The 15,678-nt window shown below is 41.7% G+C and overlaps 1 protein-coding gene across 6 annotated transcripts in view; it reads left to right on the forward strand.

Moving 5' to 3' along the window:
• Window positions 1-15,678, forward strand: part of lrrfip1b (leucine rich repeat (in FLII) interacting protein 1b) — a 67,969-nt gene that overhangs the window by 4,850 nt on the left and 47,441 nt on the right. For all 6 annotated transcript variants that reach the window (XM_041782073.1, XM_041782076.1, XM_041782074.1 and 3 more), the window contains exon 2: window positions 13,458-13,544. In XM_041782073.1, the coding sequence (XP_041638007.1) occupies window positions 13,458-13,544 (87 nt within the window). The remainder of the gene's footprint in view (window positions 1-13,457; window positions 13,545-15,678) is intronic.

A 15,678-nucleotide genomic window follows, 5' to 3' on the forward strand; every position in this document is an offset into this window, starting at 1 on the left:
GTTATTGATCAGTTATCGATCGGTTATTGATCGGTTATTGATCTGTTATTGATCAGTTATTGATCAGATATTGATCAGTTATTGATCTGTTATTGATCAGTTATTGATCAGATATTGATCAGTTATTGATCTGTTATTGATCAGTTATTGATCAGTTATTGATCAGATATTGATCAGTTATTGATCAGATATTGATCAGTTATTGATCTGTTATTGATCAGTTATTGATCAGTTACTGATCAGATATTGATGTGTGTTGATCAGTGTGATCAGTTGTGATGATGTGTTGTGTGTGTTATTGATGTGTTGTGTGATCAGTTATTGATCTGTTATTGATCAGTTATTGATCAGTGTGTGATCAGATATTGATCTGTTATTGATCAGTTGTGATCAGTTATTGTGTTGTGTGTGTCGTGTGATGTTATTGATGTGTGTTGTGTGGTTATTGTGTTGTGTGTGTTGTGTGTGTGTTGTGTGTGTTCACCTTCAGTCTGTGTGTGTTGTGTGTGTGTTTGTGTGTTGTGTTGTTGTTGTGTGTGTTGTGTGTGTGTTGCATTTTCAAGCAATTGCCCCAAAATCTCAAGGCAAATTCACCCTAAATTTTCTTATCAAACCCCATAATTTTTTAAATACACTCCTTCAGAATGTCCCATGAAAATCCTGGGAGATCTCCTGAAACATCCAAACAAACTTAGAGACGTATCCTTGATATTTCTTAAAAGTATCCACGCCAAAACAGTCAAATTAAACTCCACAAACTTAAAACTTGAACCTGAGAATTCCCCCAAAATTCCCTCGGACATCCAAACAAATTTCCCAGAATCCTATGAGAATATTTAAACAAAAATAAATAAATAAATAAATCAAAACTTCCAGTGAATCTCTCTAGAAATACAAACAGGTCCAAAAAAATGTCCATAAAAGTTCTTGATTGTAAAAAGTGATGAAGGTGGAGGGTCTGAGGAGGAAGATAGGAGCAGAGAAACAGGATTAGGATCAAAGTCTGCTTCATCTAGTCAGGATCAACACAGACCTCAGAGACCAGGGCCGTAGACAGACCCCCTAGTGGAGGACGAGATCCACCTCATGGGTCCTGGGACCGAGTAACACCCTTCACCATGAACACTGAGGACTTTTATTGTGAAGGGCACTATCCACCCTGCCAGAACCACTGAGGACTTTTATTGTGAAGGGCACTATCCACCCTGCCAGATCCACTGAGGACTTTTATTGTGAAGGGCACTATCCACCCTGCCAGAACCACTGAGGACTTTTATTGTGAAGGGCACTATCCACCCTGCCAGAACCACTGAGGACTTTTATTGTGAAGGGCACTATCCACCCTGCCAGGTCCACTGAGGACTTTTATTGTGAAGGGCACTATCCACCCTGCCAGATCCACTGAGGACTTTTATTGTGAAGGGCACTATCCACCCTGCCAGAACCACTGAGGACTTTTATTGTGAAGGGCACTATCCACCCTGCCAGAACCACTGAGGACTTTTATTGTGAAGGGCACTATCCACCCTGCCAGATCCACTTGGGACTTTTATTGTGAAGGGCATTATCCACCCTGCCAGAACCACTTGGGACTTTTATTGTGAAGGGCACTATTCACCCTGCCAGAACCACTTGGGACTTTTATTGTGAAGGGCACTATCCACCCTGCCAGAACCACTTGGGACTTTTATTGTGAAGGGCACTATCCATCCTGCCAGAGCCACTGAGGACTTTTATTGTGAAGGGCATAGGTTCCCTCCAGCTGGGCTGAGACCCAGCTGAGTCTCATACCTGATCAGGTACTCAGACTCCAGGGTGTGAGCTGTAAGGCCAGTCTTTGTTCTGGTTCTGTGGTCTCCATGGTAACGGCAGTGACCTACTGACCTCCATCCTGTAATCCTCTACAGAAACACACCATAGACACAAAACACCAGCCAGGCTAGGACTGTACGCCACCGCCATCACACAGACAGCCTCTATGTCATCTGCACTTTATCTCTACTTCCTGTTTACTTCTTCTTCACTTCCTGTTTACTCTGTCTATTTTAATCTCTATTTACCCTCTGGTTCAGGCCTATTTACTATATTCACCATTTATTTACCCCTTGTCTACTCCTGTATTCTCCTTGTTTACCCCTTGTTTACCCCCTGTATTCTCCTTGTTTACTCCTTGTTTACCCCCTGTATTCTCCTTGTTTACCCCTTGTTTACCCCCTGTATTCTCCTTGTTTACTCCTTGTTTACCCCCTGTATTCTCCTTGTTTACCCCTTGTTTACCCCCTGTATTCTCCTTGTTTACCCCTGTATTCTCCTTGTTTACCCCTTGTTTACCCCCTGTATTCTCCTTGTTTACTCCTTGTTTACCCCCTGTATTCTCCTTGTTTACCCCTTGTTTACCCCCTGTATTCTCCTTGTTTACCCCTTGTTTACCCCCTGTATTCTCCTTGTTTACTCCTTGTTTAACCCCTGTATTCTCGTTGTTTACCCCTTGTTTACCCCTGTATTCTCCTTGTTTACCCCCGTTATTCTCCTTGTTTACCCCTTGTTTACCCCCTGTATTCTCCTTGTTTACTCCTTGTTTACCCCCTGTATTCTCCTTGTTTACCCCCTGTATTCTCCTTGTTTACTCCTTGTTTACTCCTTGTTTACCCCCTGTATTCTCCTTGTTTACTCCTTGTTTACTCCTTGTTTACCCCTGTATTCTCCTTGTTTACTCCTTGTTTACTCCTTGTTTACCCCCTGTATTCTCCTTGTTTACTCCTTGTTTACCCCCTGTATTCTCCTTGTTTACCCCCTGTATTCTCCTTGTTTACTCCTTGATTACTTCTTGTTTACCCCCTGTATTCTCCTTGTTTACTCCTTGTTTACCCCCTGTATTCTCCTTGTTTACTCCTTGATTACTTCTTGTTTACCCCTGTATTCTCCTTGTTTACCCCTTGTTTACCCCTGTATTCTCCTTGTTTACCCCTTGATTACTTCTTGTTTACCCTTGTTTACTCCTTGTTTACTCCTTGTTTACCCCTGTATTCTCCTTGTTTACCCCTTGTTTACCCCTGTATTCTCCTTGTTTACTCCTCGTTTACTCCTTGTTTACCCCTGTATTCTCCTTGTTTACTCCTTGTTTACCCCCTGTATTCTCCTTGTTTACCCCCTGTATTCTCCTTGTTTACTCCTTGATTACCCCCTGTATTCTCCTTGTTTACCCCTTGTTTACCCCCTGTATTCTCCTTGTTTACCCCTTGTTTACCCCTGTATTCTCCTTGTTTACCCCCTGTATTCTCCTTGTTTACTCCTTGATTACTTCTTGTTTACCCCCTGTATTCTCCTTGTTTACTCCTCGTTTACTCCTTGTTTACCCCTGTATTCTCCTTGTTTACTCCTTGTTTACCCCCTGTATTCTCCTTGTTTACCCCCTGTATTCTCCTTGTTTACCCCCTGTATTCTCCTTGTTTACTCCTTGATTACTTCTTGTTTACCCCCTGTATTCTCCTTGTTTACCCCTTGTTTACCCCTGTATTCTCCTTGTTTACTCCTTGATTACTTCTTGTTTACCCCCTGTATTCTCCTTGTTTACCCCTGTATTCTCCTTGTTTACTCCTTGTTTACCCCTGTATTCTCCTTGTTTACTCCTTGTTTACCCCTGTATTCTCCTTGTTTACTCCTTGTTTACTCCTTGTTTACCCCCTGTATTCTCCTTGTTTACTCCTTGTTTACCCCTGTATTCTCCTTGTTTACTCCTTGTTTACTCCTTGTTTACTCCTTGTTTACCCCCTGTATTCTCCTTGATTACTCCTTGTTTACCCCCTGTATTCTCCTTGTTTACTCCTTGTTTACCCCCTGTATTCTCCTTGATTACTCCTTGTTTACCCCTGTATTCTCCTTGTTTACTCCTTGTTTACCCCTGTATTCTCCTTGTTTACTCCTTGTTTACCCCTGTATTCTCCTTGTTTACTCCTTGTTTACTCCTTGATTACTTCTTGTTTACCCCTGTATTCTCCTTGTTTACTCCTTGATTACTTCTTGTTTACCCCTGTATTCTCCTTGTTTACTCCTTGTTTACTCCTTGTTTACCCCCTGTATTCTCCTTGTTTACTCCTTGTTTACCCCCTGTCTTCTCCTTGTTTACTCCTTGTTTACCCCTGTATTCTCCTTGTTTACTCCTTGTTTACCCCTGTATTCTCCTTGTTTACTCCTTGTTTACTCCTTGTTTACCCCCTGTATTCTCCTTGTTTACTCCTTGTTTACCCCTGTATTCTCCTTGTTTACTCCTTGTTTACCCCTGTATTCTCCTTGTTTACTCCTTGTTTACTCCTTGTTTACCCCTGTATTCTCCTTGTTTACTCCTTGTTTACCCCTGTATTCTCCTTGTTTACTCCTTGTTTACTCCTTGTTTACCCCCTGTCTTCTCCTTGTTTAGTCCTTGTGTACCTCTTGTTTCCCCCCTGTCTTCTCCTTGTTTACTCCTTGATTACTCCTTGTTTACCCCCTGTCTTCTCCTTGTTTACTCCTTGTTTACCTCTTGTTTACCCCCTGTCTTCTCCTTGTTTAGTCCTTGTGTACCTCTTGTTTCCCCCCTGTCTTCTCCTTGTTTACTCCTTGTTTACCACTTGTTTACCCCCTGTCTTCTCCTTGTTTACTCCTTGTTTACCACTTGTTTACCCCCTGTCTTCTCCTTGTTTACTCCTTGTTTACCACTTGTCTACCCCCTGTCTTCTCCTTGTTTACTCCTTGTTTACCTCTTGTTTACCCCCTGTCTTCTCCTTGTTTACTCCTTGTTTACCCCTGTATTCTCCTTGTTTACTCCTTGTTTACCTCTTGTTTACCCCCTGTCTTCTCCTTGTTTACTCCTTGTACTCTCCTTGTTTACCCCCTGTATTCTCCTTGTTTACTCCTTGTTTACCACTTGTTTACCCCCTGTCTTCTCCTTGTTTACTCCTTGTTTACCACTTGTTTACCCCCTGTCTTCTCCTTGTTTACTCCTTGTTTACCACTTGTCTACCCCCTGTCTTCTCCTTGTTTACTCCTTGTTTACCTCTTGTTTACCCCCTGTCTTCTCCTTGTTTAGTCCTTGTACTCTCCTTGTTTACCCCCTGTATTCTCCTTGTTTACTCCTTGTTTACCACTTGTTTACCCCCTGTCTTCTCCTTGTTTACTCCTTGTTTACCTCTTGTTTACCCCCTGTCTTCTCCTTGTTTACTCCTTGTACTCTCCTTGTTTACCCCCTGTATTCTCCTTGTTTACTCCTTGTTTACCACTTGTTTACCCCCTGTCTTCTCCTTGTTTACTCCTTGTTTACCACTTGTTTACCCCCTGTCTTCTCCTTGTTTACTCCTTGTTTACCACTTGTTTACCCCCTGTCTTCTCCTTGTTTACTCCTTGTTTACCACTTGTCTACCCCCTGTCTTCTCCTTGTTTACTCCTTGTTTACCTCTTGTCTACCCCCTGTCTTCTCCTTGTTTAGTCCTTGTTTACCTCTTGTCTACCCCCTGTCTTCTCCTTGTTTACTCCTTGTTTACCACTTGTTTACCCCCTGTCTTCTCCTTGTTTACTCCTTGTTTACCACTTGTCTACCCCCTGTCTTCTCCTTGTTTACTCCTTGTTTACCACTTGTCTACCCCCTGTCTTCTCCTTGTTTACTCCTTGTTTACCTCTTGTCTACCCCCTGTCTTCTCCTTGTTTAGTCCTTGTTTACCTCTTGTTTACCCCCTGTATTCTCCTTGTTTACTCCTTGTTTACCACTTGTTTACCCCCTGTCTTCTCCTTGTTTACTCCTTGTTTACCACTTGTTTACCCCCTGTCTTCTCCTTGTTTACTCCTTGTTTACCTCTTGTTTACCCCCTGTCTTCTCCTTGTTTTCTCCTTGTTTACCTCTTGTTTACCCCTGTATTCTCCTTGTTTACTCCTTGTTTACTCCTTGTTTACCCCTTGTACTCTCCTTGTTTACCCCCTGTCTTCTCCTTGTTTAGTCCTTGTTTACCTCTTGTCTACCCCCTGTCTTCTCCTTGTTTACTCCTTGATTACTTCTTGTTTACCCCTGTATTCTCCTTGTTTACTCCTTGATTACTTCTTGTTTACCCCTGTATTCTCCTTGTTTACCCCTTGTTTACCCCCTGTATTCTCCTTGTTTACTCCTTGTTTATCCCCTGTATTCTCCTTGTTTACTCCTTGATTACTTCTTGTTTACCCCTGTATTCTCCTTGTTTACCCCTTGTTTACCCCCTGTATTCTCCTTGTTTACTCCTTGTTTACCCCTGTATTCTCCTTGTTTACTCCTTGTTTATCCCCTGTATTCTCCTTGTTTACTCCTTGTTTACCCCTGTATTCTCCTTGTTTACTCCTTGATTACTTCTTGTTTACCCCTGTATTCTCCTTGTTTACTCCTTGATTACTTCTTGTTTACCCCTGTATTCTCCTTGTTTACTCCTTGTTTACTCCTTGTTTACCCCCTGTATTCTCCTTGTTTACTCCTTGTTTACCCCTGTATTCTCCTTGTTTACTCCTTGTTTACCCCCTGTATTCTCCTTGTTTACTCCTTGTTTACTCCTTGTTTACTCCTTGTTTACCCCCTGTATTCTCCTTGTTTACTCCTTGTTTACTCCTTGTTTACCCCCTGTATTCTCCTTGTTTACTCCTTGTTTACCCCCTGTATTCTCCTTGTTTACTCCTTGTTTACTCCTTGTTTACTCCTTGTTTACTCCTTGTATTCTCCTTGTTTACTCCTTGTTTACCCCCTGTATTCTCCTTGTTTACTCCTTGTTTACTCCTTGTTTACTCCTTGTTTACCCCCTGTATTCTCCTTGTTTACTCCTTGTTTACTCCTTGTTTACCCCCTGTCTTCTCCTTGTTTACTCCTTGTTTACTCCTTGTTTACTCCTTGTTTACCCCTGTATTCTCCTTGTTTACTCCTTGTTTACCCCTGTCTTCTCCTTGTTTACTCCTTGTTTACTCCTTGTTTACCCCCGTCTTCTCCTTGTTTACTCCTTGTTTACTCCTTGTTTACCCCTGTATTCTCCTTGTTTACTCCTTGTTTACTCCTTGTTTACCCCTGTATTCTCCTTGTTTACTCCTTGTTTACCCCCTGTATTCTCCTTGTTTACTCCTTGTTTACTCCTTGTTTACCCCCTGTATTCTCCTTGTTTACTCCTTGTTTACTCCTTGTTTACCCCCTGTCTTCTCCTTGTTTACTCCTTGTTTACCCCTGTATTCTCCTTGTTTACCCCTTGTACTCTCCTTGTTTACCCCCTGTCTTCTCCTTGTTTACTCCTTGTACTCTCCTTGTTTACCCCCTGTCTTCTCCTTGTTTACTCCTTGTTTACCACTTGTTTACCCCCTGTCTTCTCCTTGTTTACTCCTTGTTTACCACTTGTCTACCCCCTGTCTTCTCCTTGTTTACTCCTTGTTTACCTCTTGTTTACCCCCTGTCTTCTCCTTGTTTAGTCCTTGTGTACCTCTTGTTTACCCCCTGTATTCTCCTTGTTTACTCCTTGTTTACCTCTTGTTTACCCCCTGTCTTCTCCTTGTTTAGTCCTTGTTTACCTCTTGTTTACCCCCTGTCTTCTCCTTGTTTAGTCCTTGTGTACCTCTTGTTTCCCCCCTGTCTTCTCCTTGTTTACTCCTTGATTACTCCTTGTTTACCCCCTGTCTTCTCCTTGTTTACTCCTTGTTTACCTCTTGTTTACCCCCTGTCTTCTCCTTGTTTAGTCCTTGTTTACCTCTTGTCTACCCCCTGTCTTCTCCTTGTTTACTCCTTGATTACTCCTTGTTTACCCCCTGTCTTCTCCTTGTTTACTCCTTGTTTACCTCTTGTTTACCCCCTGTCTTCTCCTTGTTTACTCCTTGTTTACCTCTTGTTTACCCCCTGTCTTCTCCTTGTTTACTCCTTGTTTACCTCTTGTTTACCCCCTGTCTTCTCCTTGTTTACTCCTTGTTTACCTCTTGTTTACCCCCTGTCTTCTCCTTGTTTACTCCTTGTTTACCTCTTGTTTACCCCCTGTCTTCTCCTTGTTTAGTCCTTGTTTACCTCTTGTTTACCCCCTGTCTTCTCCTTGTTTAGTCCTTGTTTACCACTTGTCTACCCCCTGTCTTCTCCTTGTTTACTCCTTGTTTACCTCTTGTCTACCCCCTGTCTTCTCCTTGTTTAGTCCTTGTTTACCTCTTGTTTACCCCCTGTCTTCTCCTTGTTTAGTCCTTGTTTACCACTTGTCTACCCCCTGTCTTCTCCTTGTTTACTCCTTGTTTACCTCTTGTCTACCCCCTGTCTTCTCCTTGTTTAGTCCTTGTACTCTCCTTGTTTACCCCCTGTCTTCTCCTTGTTTACTCCTTGTTTACCTCTTGTCTACCCCCTGTCTTCTCCTTGTTTAGTCCTTGTTTACCTCTTGTTTACCCCCTGTCTTCTCCTTGTTTACTCCTTGTTTACCTCTTCTCTACCCCCTGTCTTCTCCTTGTTTACTCCTTGTTTACCTGCCATACCCTTGAGTATCGTGAGGCTCTGATCATCCCTTAGACAGATCAGTTCCTTGTCTTTGTTCTTGGTTGCGTCTGTCCTCTTCATCTGGAATTTCCTGTCAGACTGGCTCACCTTCATGCTCCTCTCAGGTGTGCTCTTGTTGTCATGGTGATGGAAGGTGTGGTCTCCTGCAATGAGGATAGGTGGATGATCCACATTCCAGTAGGTAGACAGAGAGACACCCCCCTGCTGGACAAAAAAATAGAAGTATTATCTGACTGTAAATCTTCTAATACAGCCTGTCCTGTTGTTAGGCCGGGTTCTTACTGTTACCGTAAACCTTCTAATACAGCCTGTCCTGATGTGAGGCCCGGTTCTTACTGTTACCGTAAACCTTCTAATACAGCCTGTCCTGATGTGAGGCCCGGTTCTTACTGTTACCGTAAACCTTCTAATACAGCCTGTCCTGATGTAAGGCCCTGTTCTTAATGTTACCGTAAACCTTCTAATACAGCCTGTCCTGATGTAAGGCCCGGTTCTTAATGTTACCGTAAACCTTCTAATACAGCCTGTCCTGATGTAAGGCCCGGTTCTTAATGTTTCCTTATATCTTCTAATACAGCCTGTCCTAATGTAAGGCCCGGTTCTTAATGTTTCCTTAAATCTTCTCATACAGCCTGTCCTAATGTAAGGCCCGGTTCTTAATGTTTCCTTAAATCTTCTAATACAGCCTGTCCTAATGTAAGGCCCGGTTCTTACTGTTACAGTAAACCTTCTAATACAGCCTGTCCTAATGTAAGGCCCGGTTCTTAATGTTACCGTAAATCTTCTAATACAGCCTGTCCTGAAGTAAGGCCGGGTTCTTAGTGTTACAGTAAACCTTCTAATACAGCCTGTCCTGATGTAAGGCCCGGTTTTTTGTGTTACAGTAAACCTTCTAATACAGCCTGTCCTAATGTAAGGCCCGGTTTTTTGTGTTACAGTAAATCTTCTAATACAGCCTGTCCTGATGTAAGGCCTGGATCTTAATGTTACCGTAAATCTTCTAATACAGCCTGTCCTTATGTAAGGCCCGGTTCTTAATGTTACCGTAAATCTTCTAATACAGCCTGTCCTAATGTAAGGCCCGGTTCTTACTGTTTCCTTAAATCTTCTAATACAGCCTGTCCTGATGTAAGGCCCGGTTCTTAATGTTACCGTAAACCTTCTAATACAGCCTGTCCTAATGTAAGGCCCGGTTCTTACTGTTTCCTTAAATCTTCTAATACAGCCTGTCCTGATGTAAGGCCCGGTTCTTAATGTTACCGTAAACCTTCTAATACAGCCTGTCCTAATGTAAGGCCCGGTTCTTACTGTTTCCTTAAATCTTCTAATACAGCCTGTCCTAATGTAAGGCCCGGTTCTTAATGTTACCGTAAACCTTCTAATACAGCCTGTCCTAATGTAAGGCCCGGTTCTTACTGTTACAGTAAACCTTCTAATACAGCCTGTCCTAATGTAAGGCCCGGTTCTTACTGTTTCCTTAAATCTTCTAATACAGCCTGTCCTAATGTAAGGCCCGGTTCTTACTGTTACCGTAAACCTTCTAATACAGCCCGTCCTAATGTAAGGCCCGGTTCTTACTGTTACCGTAAACCTTCTAATACAGCCCGTCCTGATGTAAGGCCCGGTTTTTAGTGTTACCATAACCTTCTAATACAGCCTGTCCTGATGTAAGGCCCGGTTCTTAATGTTACCGTAAACCTCCTAATACAGCCTGTCCTAATGTAAGGCCCGGTTCTTAATGTTACCGTAAATCTTCTAATACAGCCTGTCCTGATGTAAGGCCCTGTTCTTACTGTTACCGTAAATCTTCTAATACAGCCTGTCCTGATGTAAGGCCCGGTTCTTACTGTTACCGTAAACCTTCTAATACAGCCTGTCCTAATGTAAGGCCCGGTTTTTAGTGTTACCGTAAACCTTCTAATACAGCCTGTCCTGATGTAAGGCCGGTTTCTAAGTGTTACCGTAAATCTTCTAATACAGCCTGTCCTGATGTAAGGCCCGGTTTTTTGTGTTACAGTAAACCTTCTAATACAGCCTGTCCTAATGTAAGGCCTGGTTCTTAATGTTACCGTAAACCTTCTAATACAGCCTGTCCTGATGTAAGGCCCGGTTTTTAGTGTTACAGTAAATCTTCTAATACAGCCTGTCCTGATGTAAGGCCGGGTTCTTACTGTTACCGTAAACCTTCTAATACAGCCTGTCCTGATGTAAGGCCCGGTTCTTAGTGTTACCGTAAATCTTCTAATACAGCCTGTCCTGAAGTAAGGCAGGGTTCTTAGTGTTACAGTAAACCTTCTAATACAGCCTGTCCTAATGTAAGGCCCGGTTCTTACTGTTACCGTAAACCTTCTAATACAGCCTGTCCTAATGTAAGGCCCGGTTCTTACTGTTACCGTAAACCTTCTAATACAGCCTGTCCTAATGTAAGGCCCGGTTTTTTGTGTTACAGTAAACCTTCTAATACAGCCTGTCCTAATGTAAGGCCCGGTTTTTTGTGTTACAGTAAACCTTCTAATATAGCCTGTCCTAATGTAAGGCCTGGTTCTTAAGGTTACCGTAAACCTTCTAATACAGCCTGTCCTAATGTAAGGCCCGGTTCTTACTGTTTCCTTAAATCTTCTAATACAGCCTGTCCTAATGTAAGGCCCGGTTCTTAATGTTACCGTAAACCTTCTAATACAGCCTGTCCTAATGTAAGGCCCGGTTCTTACTGTTACAGTAAACCTTCTAATACAGCCTGTCCTGATGTAAGGCCCGGTTCTTACTGTTACAGTAAACCTTCTAATACAGCCTGTCCTAATGTAAGGCCCGGTTCTTACTGTTTCCTTAAATCTTCTAATACAGCCTGTCCTAATGTAAGGCCCGGTTCTTACTGTTTCCTTAAATCTTCTAATACAGCCTGTCCTAATGTAAGGCCCGGTTCTTACTGTTACCGTAAACCTTCTAATACAGCCTGTCCTGATGTAAGGCCCGGTTTTTAGTGTTACCGTAAACCTTCTAATACAGCCTGTCCTGATGTAAGGCCCGGTTCTAAGTGTTACCGTAAATCTTCTAATACAGCCTGTCCTGATGTAAGGCCCGGTTTTTTGTGTTACAGTAAACCTTCTCATACAGCCTGTCCTAATGTAAGGCCTGGTTCTTAATGTTACCGTAAACCTTCTAATACAGCCTGTCCTGATGTAAGGCCCGGTTTTTTGTGTTACAGTAAACCTTCTAATACAGCCTGTCCTGATGTAAGGCCCGGTTTTTTGTGTTACAGTAAACCTTCTCATACAGCCTGTCCTAATGTAAGGCCTGGTTCTTAATGTTACCGTAAACCTTCTAATACAGCCTGTCCTGATGTAAGGCCCGGTTTTTTGTGTTACAGTAAACCTTCTAATACAGCCTGTCCTAATGTAAGGCCTGGTTCTTAATGTTACCGTAAACCTTCTAATACAGCCTGTCCTAATGTAAGGCCCGGCTAGCCACAGCCTGTCCTGATGTAAGGCCGGGTTCTAAGTGTTACAGTAAACCTTCTAATACAGCCTGTCCTGATGTAAGGCCCGGTTTTTTGTGTTACAGTAAACCTTCTCATACAGCCTGTCCTAATGTAAGGCCTGGTTCTTAATGTTACCGTAAACCTTCTAATACAGCCTGTCCTGATGTAAGGCCCGGTTTTTTGTGTTACAGTAAACCTTCTAATACAGCCTGTCCTAATGTAAGGCCTGGTTCTTAATGTTACCGTAAACCTTCTAATACAGCCTGTCCTGATGTAAGGCCCGGTTTTTAGTGTTACAGTAAATCTTCTAATACAGCCTGTCCTGATGTAAGGCCGGGTTCTTACTGTTACCGTAAACCTTCTAATACAGCCTGTCCTGATGTAAGGCCCGGTTCTTAGTGTTACCGTAAATCTTCTAATACAGCCTGTCCTGAAGTAAGGCCGGGTTCTTAGTGTTACAGTAAACCTTCTAATACAGCCTGTCCTAATGTAAGGCCCGGTTCTTACTGTTACCGTAAACCTTCTAATACAGCCTGTCCTAATGTAAGGCCCGGTTCTTACTGTTACCGTAAACCTTCTAATACAGCCTGTCCTAATGTAAGGCCCGGTTTTTTGTGTTACAGTAAACCTTCTAATACAGCCTGTCCTAATGTAAGGCCTGGTTCTTAATGTTACCGTAAACCTTCTAATACAGCCTGTCCTAATGTAAGGCCCGGTTCTTAATGTTACCGTAAACCTTCTAATACAGCCTGTCCTAATGTAAGGCCCGGTTCTTACTGTTACAGTAAACCTTCTAATACAGCCTGTCCTGATGTAAGGCCTGGTTCTTCTAATACAGCCTGTCCTGAAGTAAGGCCGGGTTCTTAGTGTTACAGTAAACCTTCTAATACAGCCTGTCCTAATGTAAGGCCCGGTTCTTACTGTTACCGTAAACCTTCTAATACAGCCTGTCCTAATGTAAGGCCCGGTTCTTACTGTTACCGTAAACCTTCTAATACAGCCTGTCCTAATGTAAGGCCCGGTTTTTTGTGTTACAGTAAACCTTCTAATACAGCCTGTCCTAATGTAAGGCCTGGTTCTTAATGTTACCGTAAACCTTCTAATACAGCCTGTCCTGATGTAAGGCCCGGTTTTTAGTGTTACAGTAAATCTTCTAGGCCTTATTCTGAAATAAGGCCTGTTCTTAATGTTACCTGTCAACATTACTTCTAATACAGCCTGTCCTGATGTAAGGCCCGGTTTTTAGTGTTACAGTAAATCTTCTAATACAGCCTGTCCTGATGTAAGGCCGGGTTCTTAGTGTTACCGTAAATCTTCTAATACAGTCTGTCCTAATGTAAGGCTTTGTTTCTATTCCAGGAAGTTTTAGTCCACATAAAAAAATAAAATTCACAAATGAAAAATGTTCAACATAGTTAAATCAAACTGATTAAGTATTTATTAGTGTCCATTATTCATTAATGATTATTAATGGGTTTTTTTTGTCAGGCGGAGGCGCGGCTGGCGGCGAAGAGAGCAGCGAGGGCGGAGGCGAGAGAGATCAGGATGAAGGAGCTGGAGAGACAACAGAAGGAGGTCGGGAGGCTTTTATTCTGAAATCCCTTTCATCACATCCTGTCACCACATTACTTTTATGTGTTGTTGCTAGAAGTCAGTGTTGACTCAGGAACTGTTTAGATACTGGTACTGTTTAAACAGTGTTGACTCAGGAACTGTTTAGATACTGGTACTGTTTAAACAGTGTTGATTCACGAACTCTTTAGATACTGGTACTGTTTAAACAGTGTTGACTCAGGAACTGTTTAGATACTGGTACTGTTTAAACAGTGTTGACTGAGGAACTGTTTAGATACTGATACTGTTTAAACAGTGTTGATTCACGAACTGTTTAGATACTGGTAATGTTTAAACAATGTTGACTCAGGAACTGTTTAGATACTGGTACTGTTTAAACAGTGTTGACTCAGGAACTGTTTAGATACTGGTACTGTTTAAACAGTGTTGACTCAGGAACTGTTTAGATACTGGTACTGTTTAAACAGTGTTGATTCAGGAACTGTTTAGATACTGGTACTGTTTAAACAGTGTTGACTCAGGAACTGTTTAGATACTGGTACTGTTTAAACAGTGTTGATTCACGAACTGTTTAGATACTGGTAATGTTTAAACAGTGTTGACTCAGGAACTGTTTAGATACTGGTACTGTTTAAACAGTGTTGACTGAGGAACTGTTTAGATACTGGTACTGTTTAAACAGTGTTGATTCACGAACTGTTTAGATACTGGTAATGTTTAAACAGTGTTGACTCAGGAACTGTTTAGATACTGGTACTGTTTAAACAGTGTTGACTCAGGAACTGTTTAGATACTGGTACTGTTTAAACAGTGTTGATTCACGAACTCTTTAGATACTGGTACTGTTTAAACAGTGTTGACTCAGGAACTGTTTAGATACTGGTACTGTTTAAACAGTGTTGACTGAGGAACTGTTTAGATACTGATACTGTTTAAACAGTGTTGATTCACGAACTGTTTAGATACTGGTAATGTTTAAACAGTGTTGACTCAGGAACTGTTTAGATACTGGTACTGTTTAAACAGTGTTGACTCAGGAACTGTTTAGATACTGGTACTGTTTAAACAGTGTTGATTCACGAACTGTTTAGATACTGGTAATGTTTAAACAGTGTTGACTCAGGAACTGTTTAGATACTGGTACTGTTTAAACAGTGTTGACTCAGGAACTGTTTAGATACTGGTACTGTTTCAACAGTGTTGATTCAGGAACTGTTTAGATACTGGTACTGTTTAAACAGTGTTGACTCAGGAACTGTTTAGATACTGGTACTGTTTAAACAGTGTTGATTCAGGAACTGTTTAGATAATGGTACTTTTTAAACAGTGTTGACTCAGGAACTGTTTAGAAACTGGTACTGTTTAAACAGTGTTGATTCAGGAACTGTTTAGATACTGGTACTTTTTAAACAGTGTTGACTCAGGAACTGTTTAGATACTGGTACTGTTTAAACAGTGTTGATTCACGAACTGTTTAGATACTGGAAATGTTTAAACAGTGTTGACTCAGGAACTGTTTAGATACTGGTACTGTTTAAACAGTGTTGACTGAGGAACTGTTTAGATACTGATACTGTTTAAACAGTGTTGATTCAGGAACTGTTTAGATACTGGTACTGTTTAAACAGTGTTGATTCACGAACTGTTTAGATACTGGTACTGTTTAAACAGTGTTGACTCAGGAACTGTTTAGATACTGGTACTGTTTAAACAGTGTTGACTGAGGAACTGTTTAGATACTGATACTGTTTAAACAGTGTTGATTCAGGAACTGTTTAGATACTGGTACTGTTTAAACAGTGTTGATTCACGAACTCTTTAGATACTGGTACTGTTTAAACAGTGTTGATTCACGAACTGTTTAGATACTGGTAATGTTTAAACAGTGTTGACTCAGGAACTGTTTAGATACTGGTACTGTTTAAACAGTGTTGACTCAGGAACTGTTTAGATACTGGTACTGTTTAAACAGTGTTGACTCAGGAACTGTTTAGATACTGGTACTGTTTAAACAGTGTTGATATAGGAACTGTTTAGATACTGGTACTGTTTAAACAGTGTTGACTCAAGAACTGTTTAGATACTGATACTGTTAAAACAGTGTTGATTCAGGAACTGTTTAGATACTTGTACT

The sequence above is a fragment of the Cheilinus undulatus genome, linkage group 24 (genome assembly GCF_018320785.1).
Source record: "Cheilinus undulatus linkage group 24, ASM1832078v1, whole genome shotgun sequence".
NCBI classification, from domain to species: Eukaryota; Metazoa; Chordata; class Actinopteri; order Labriformes; family Labridae; genus Cheilinus; species Cheilinus undulatus.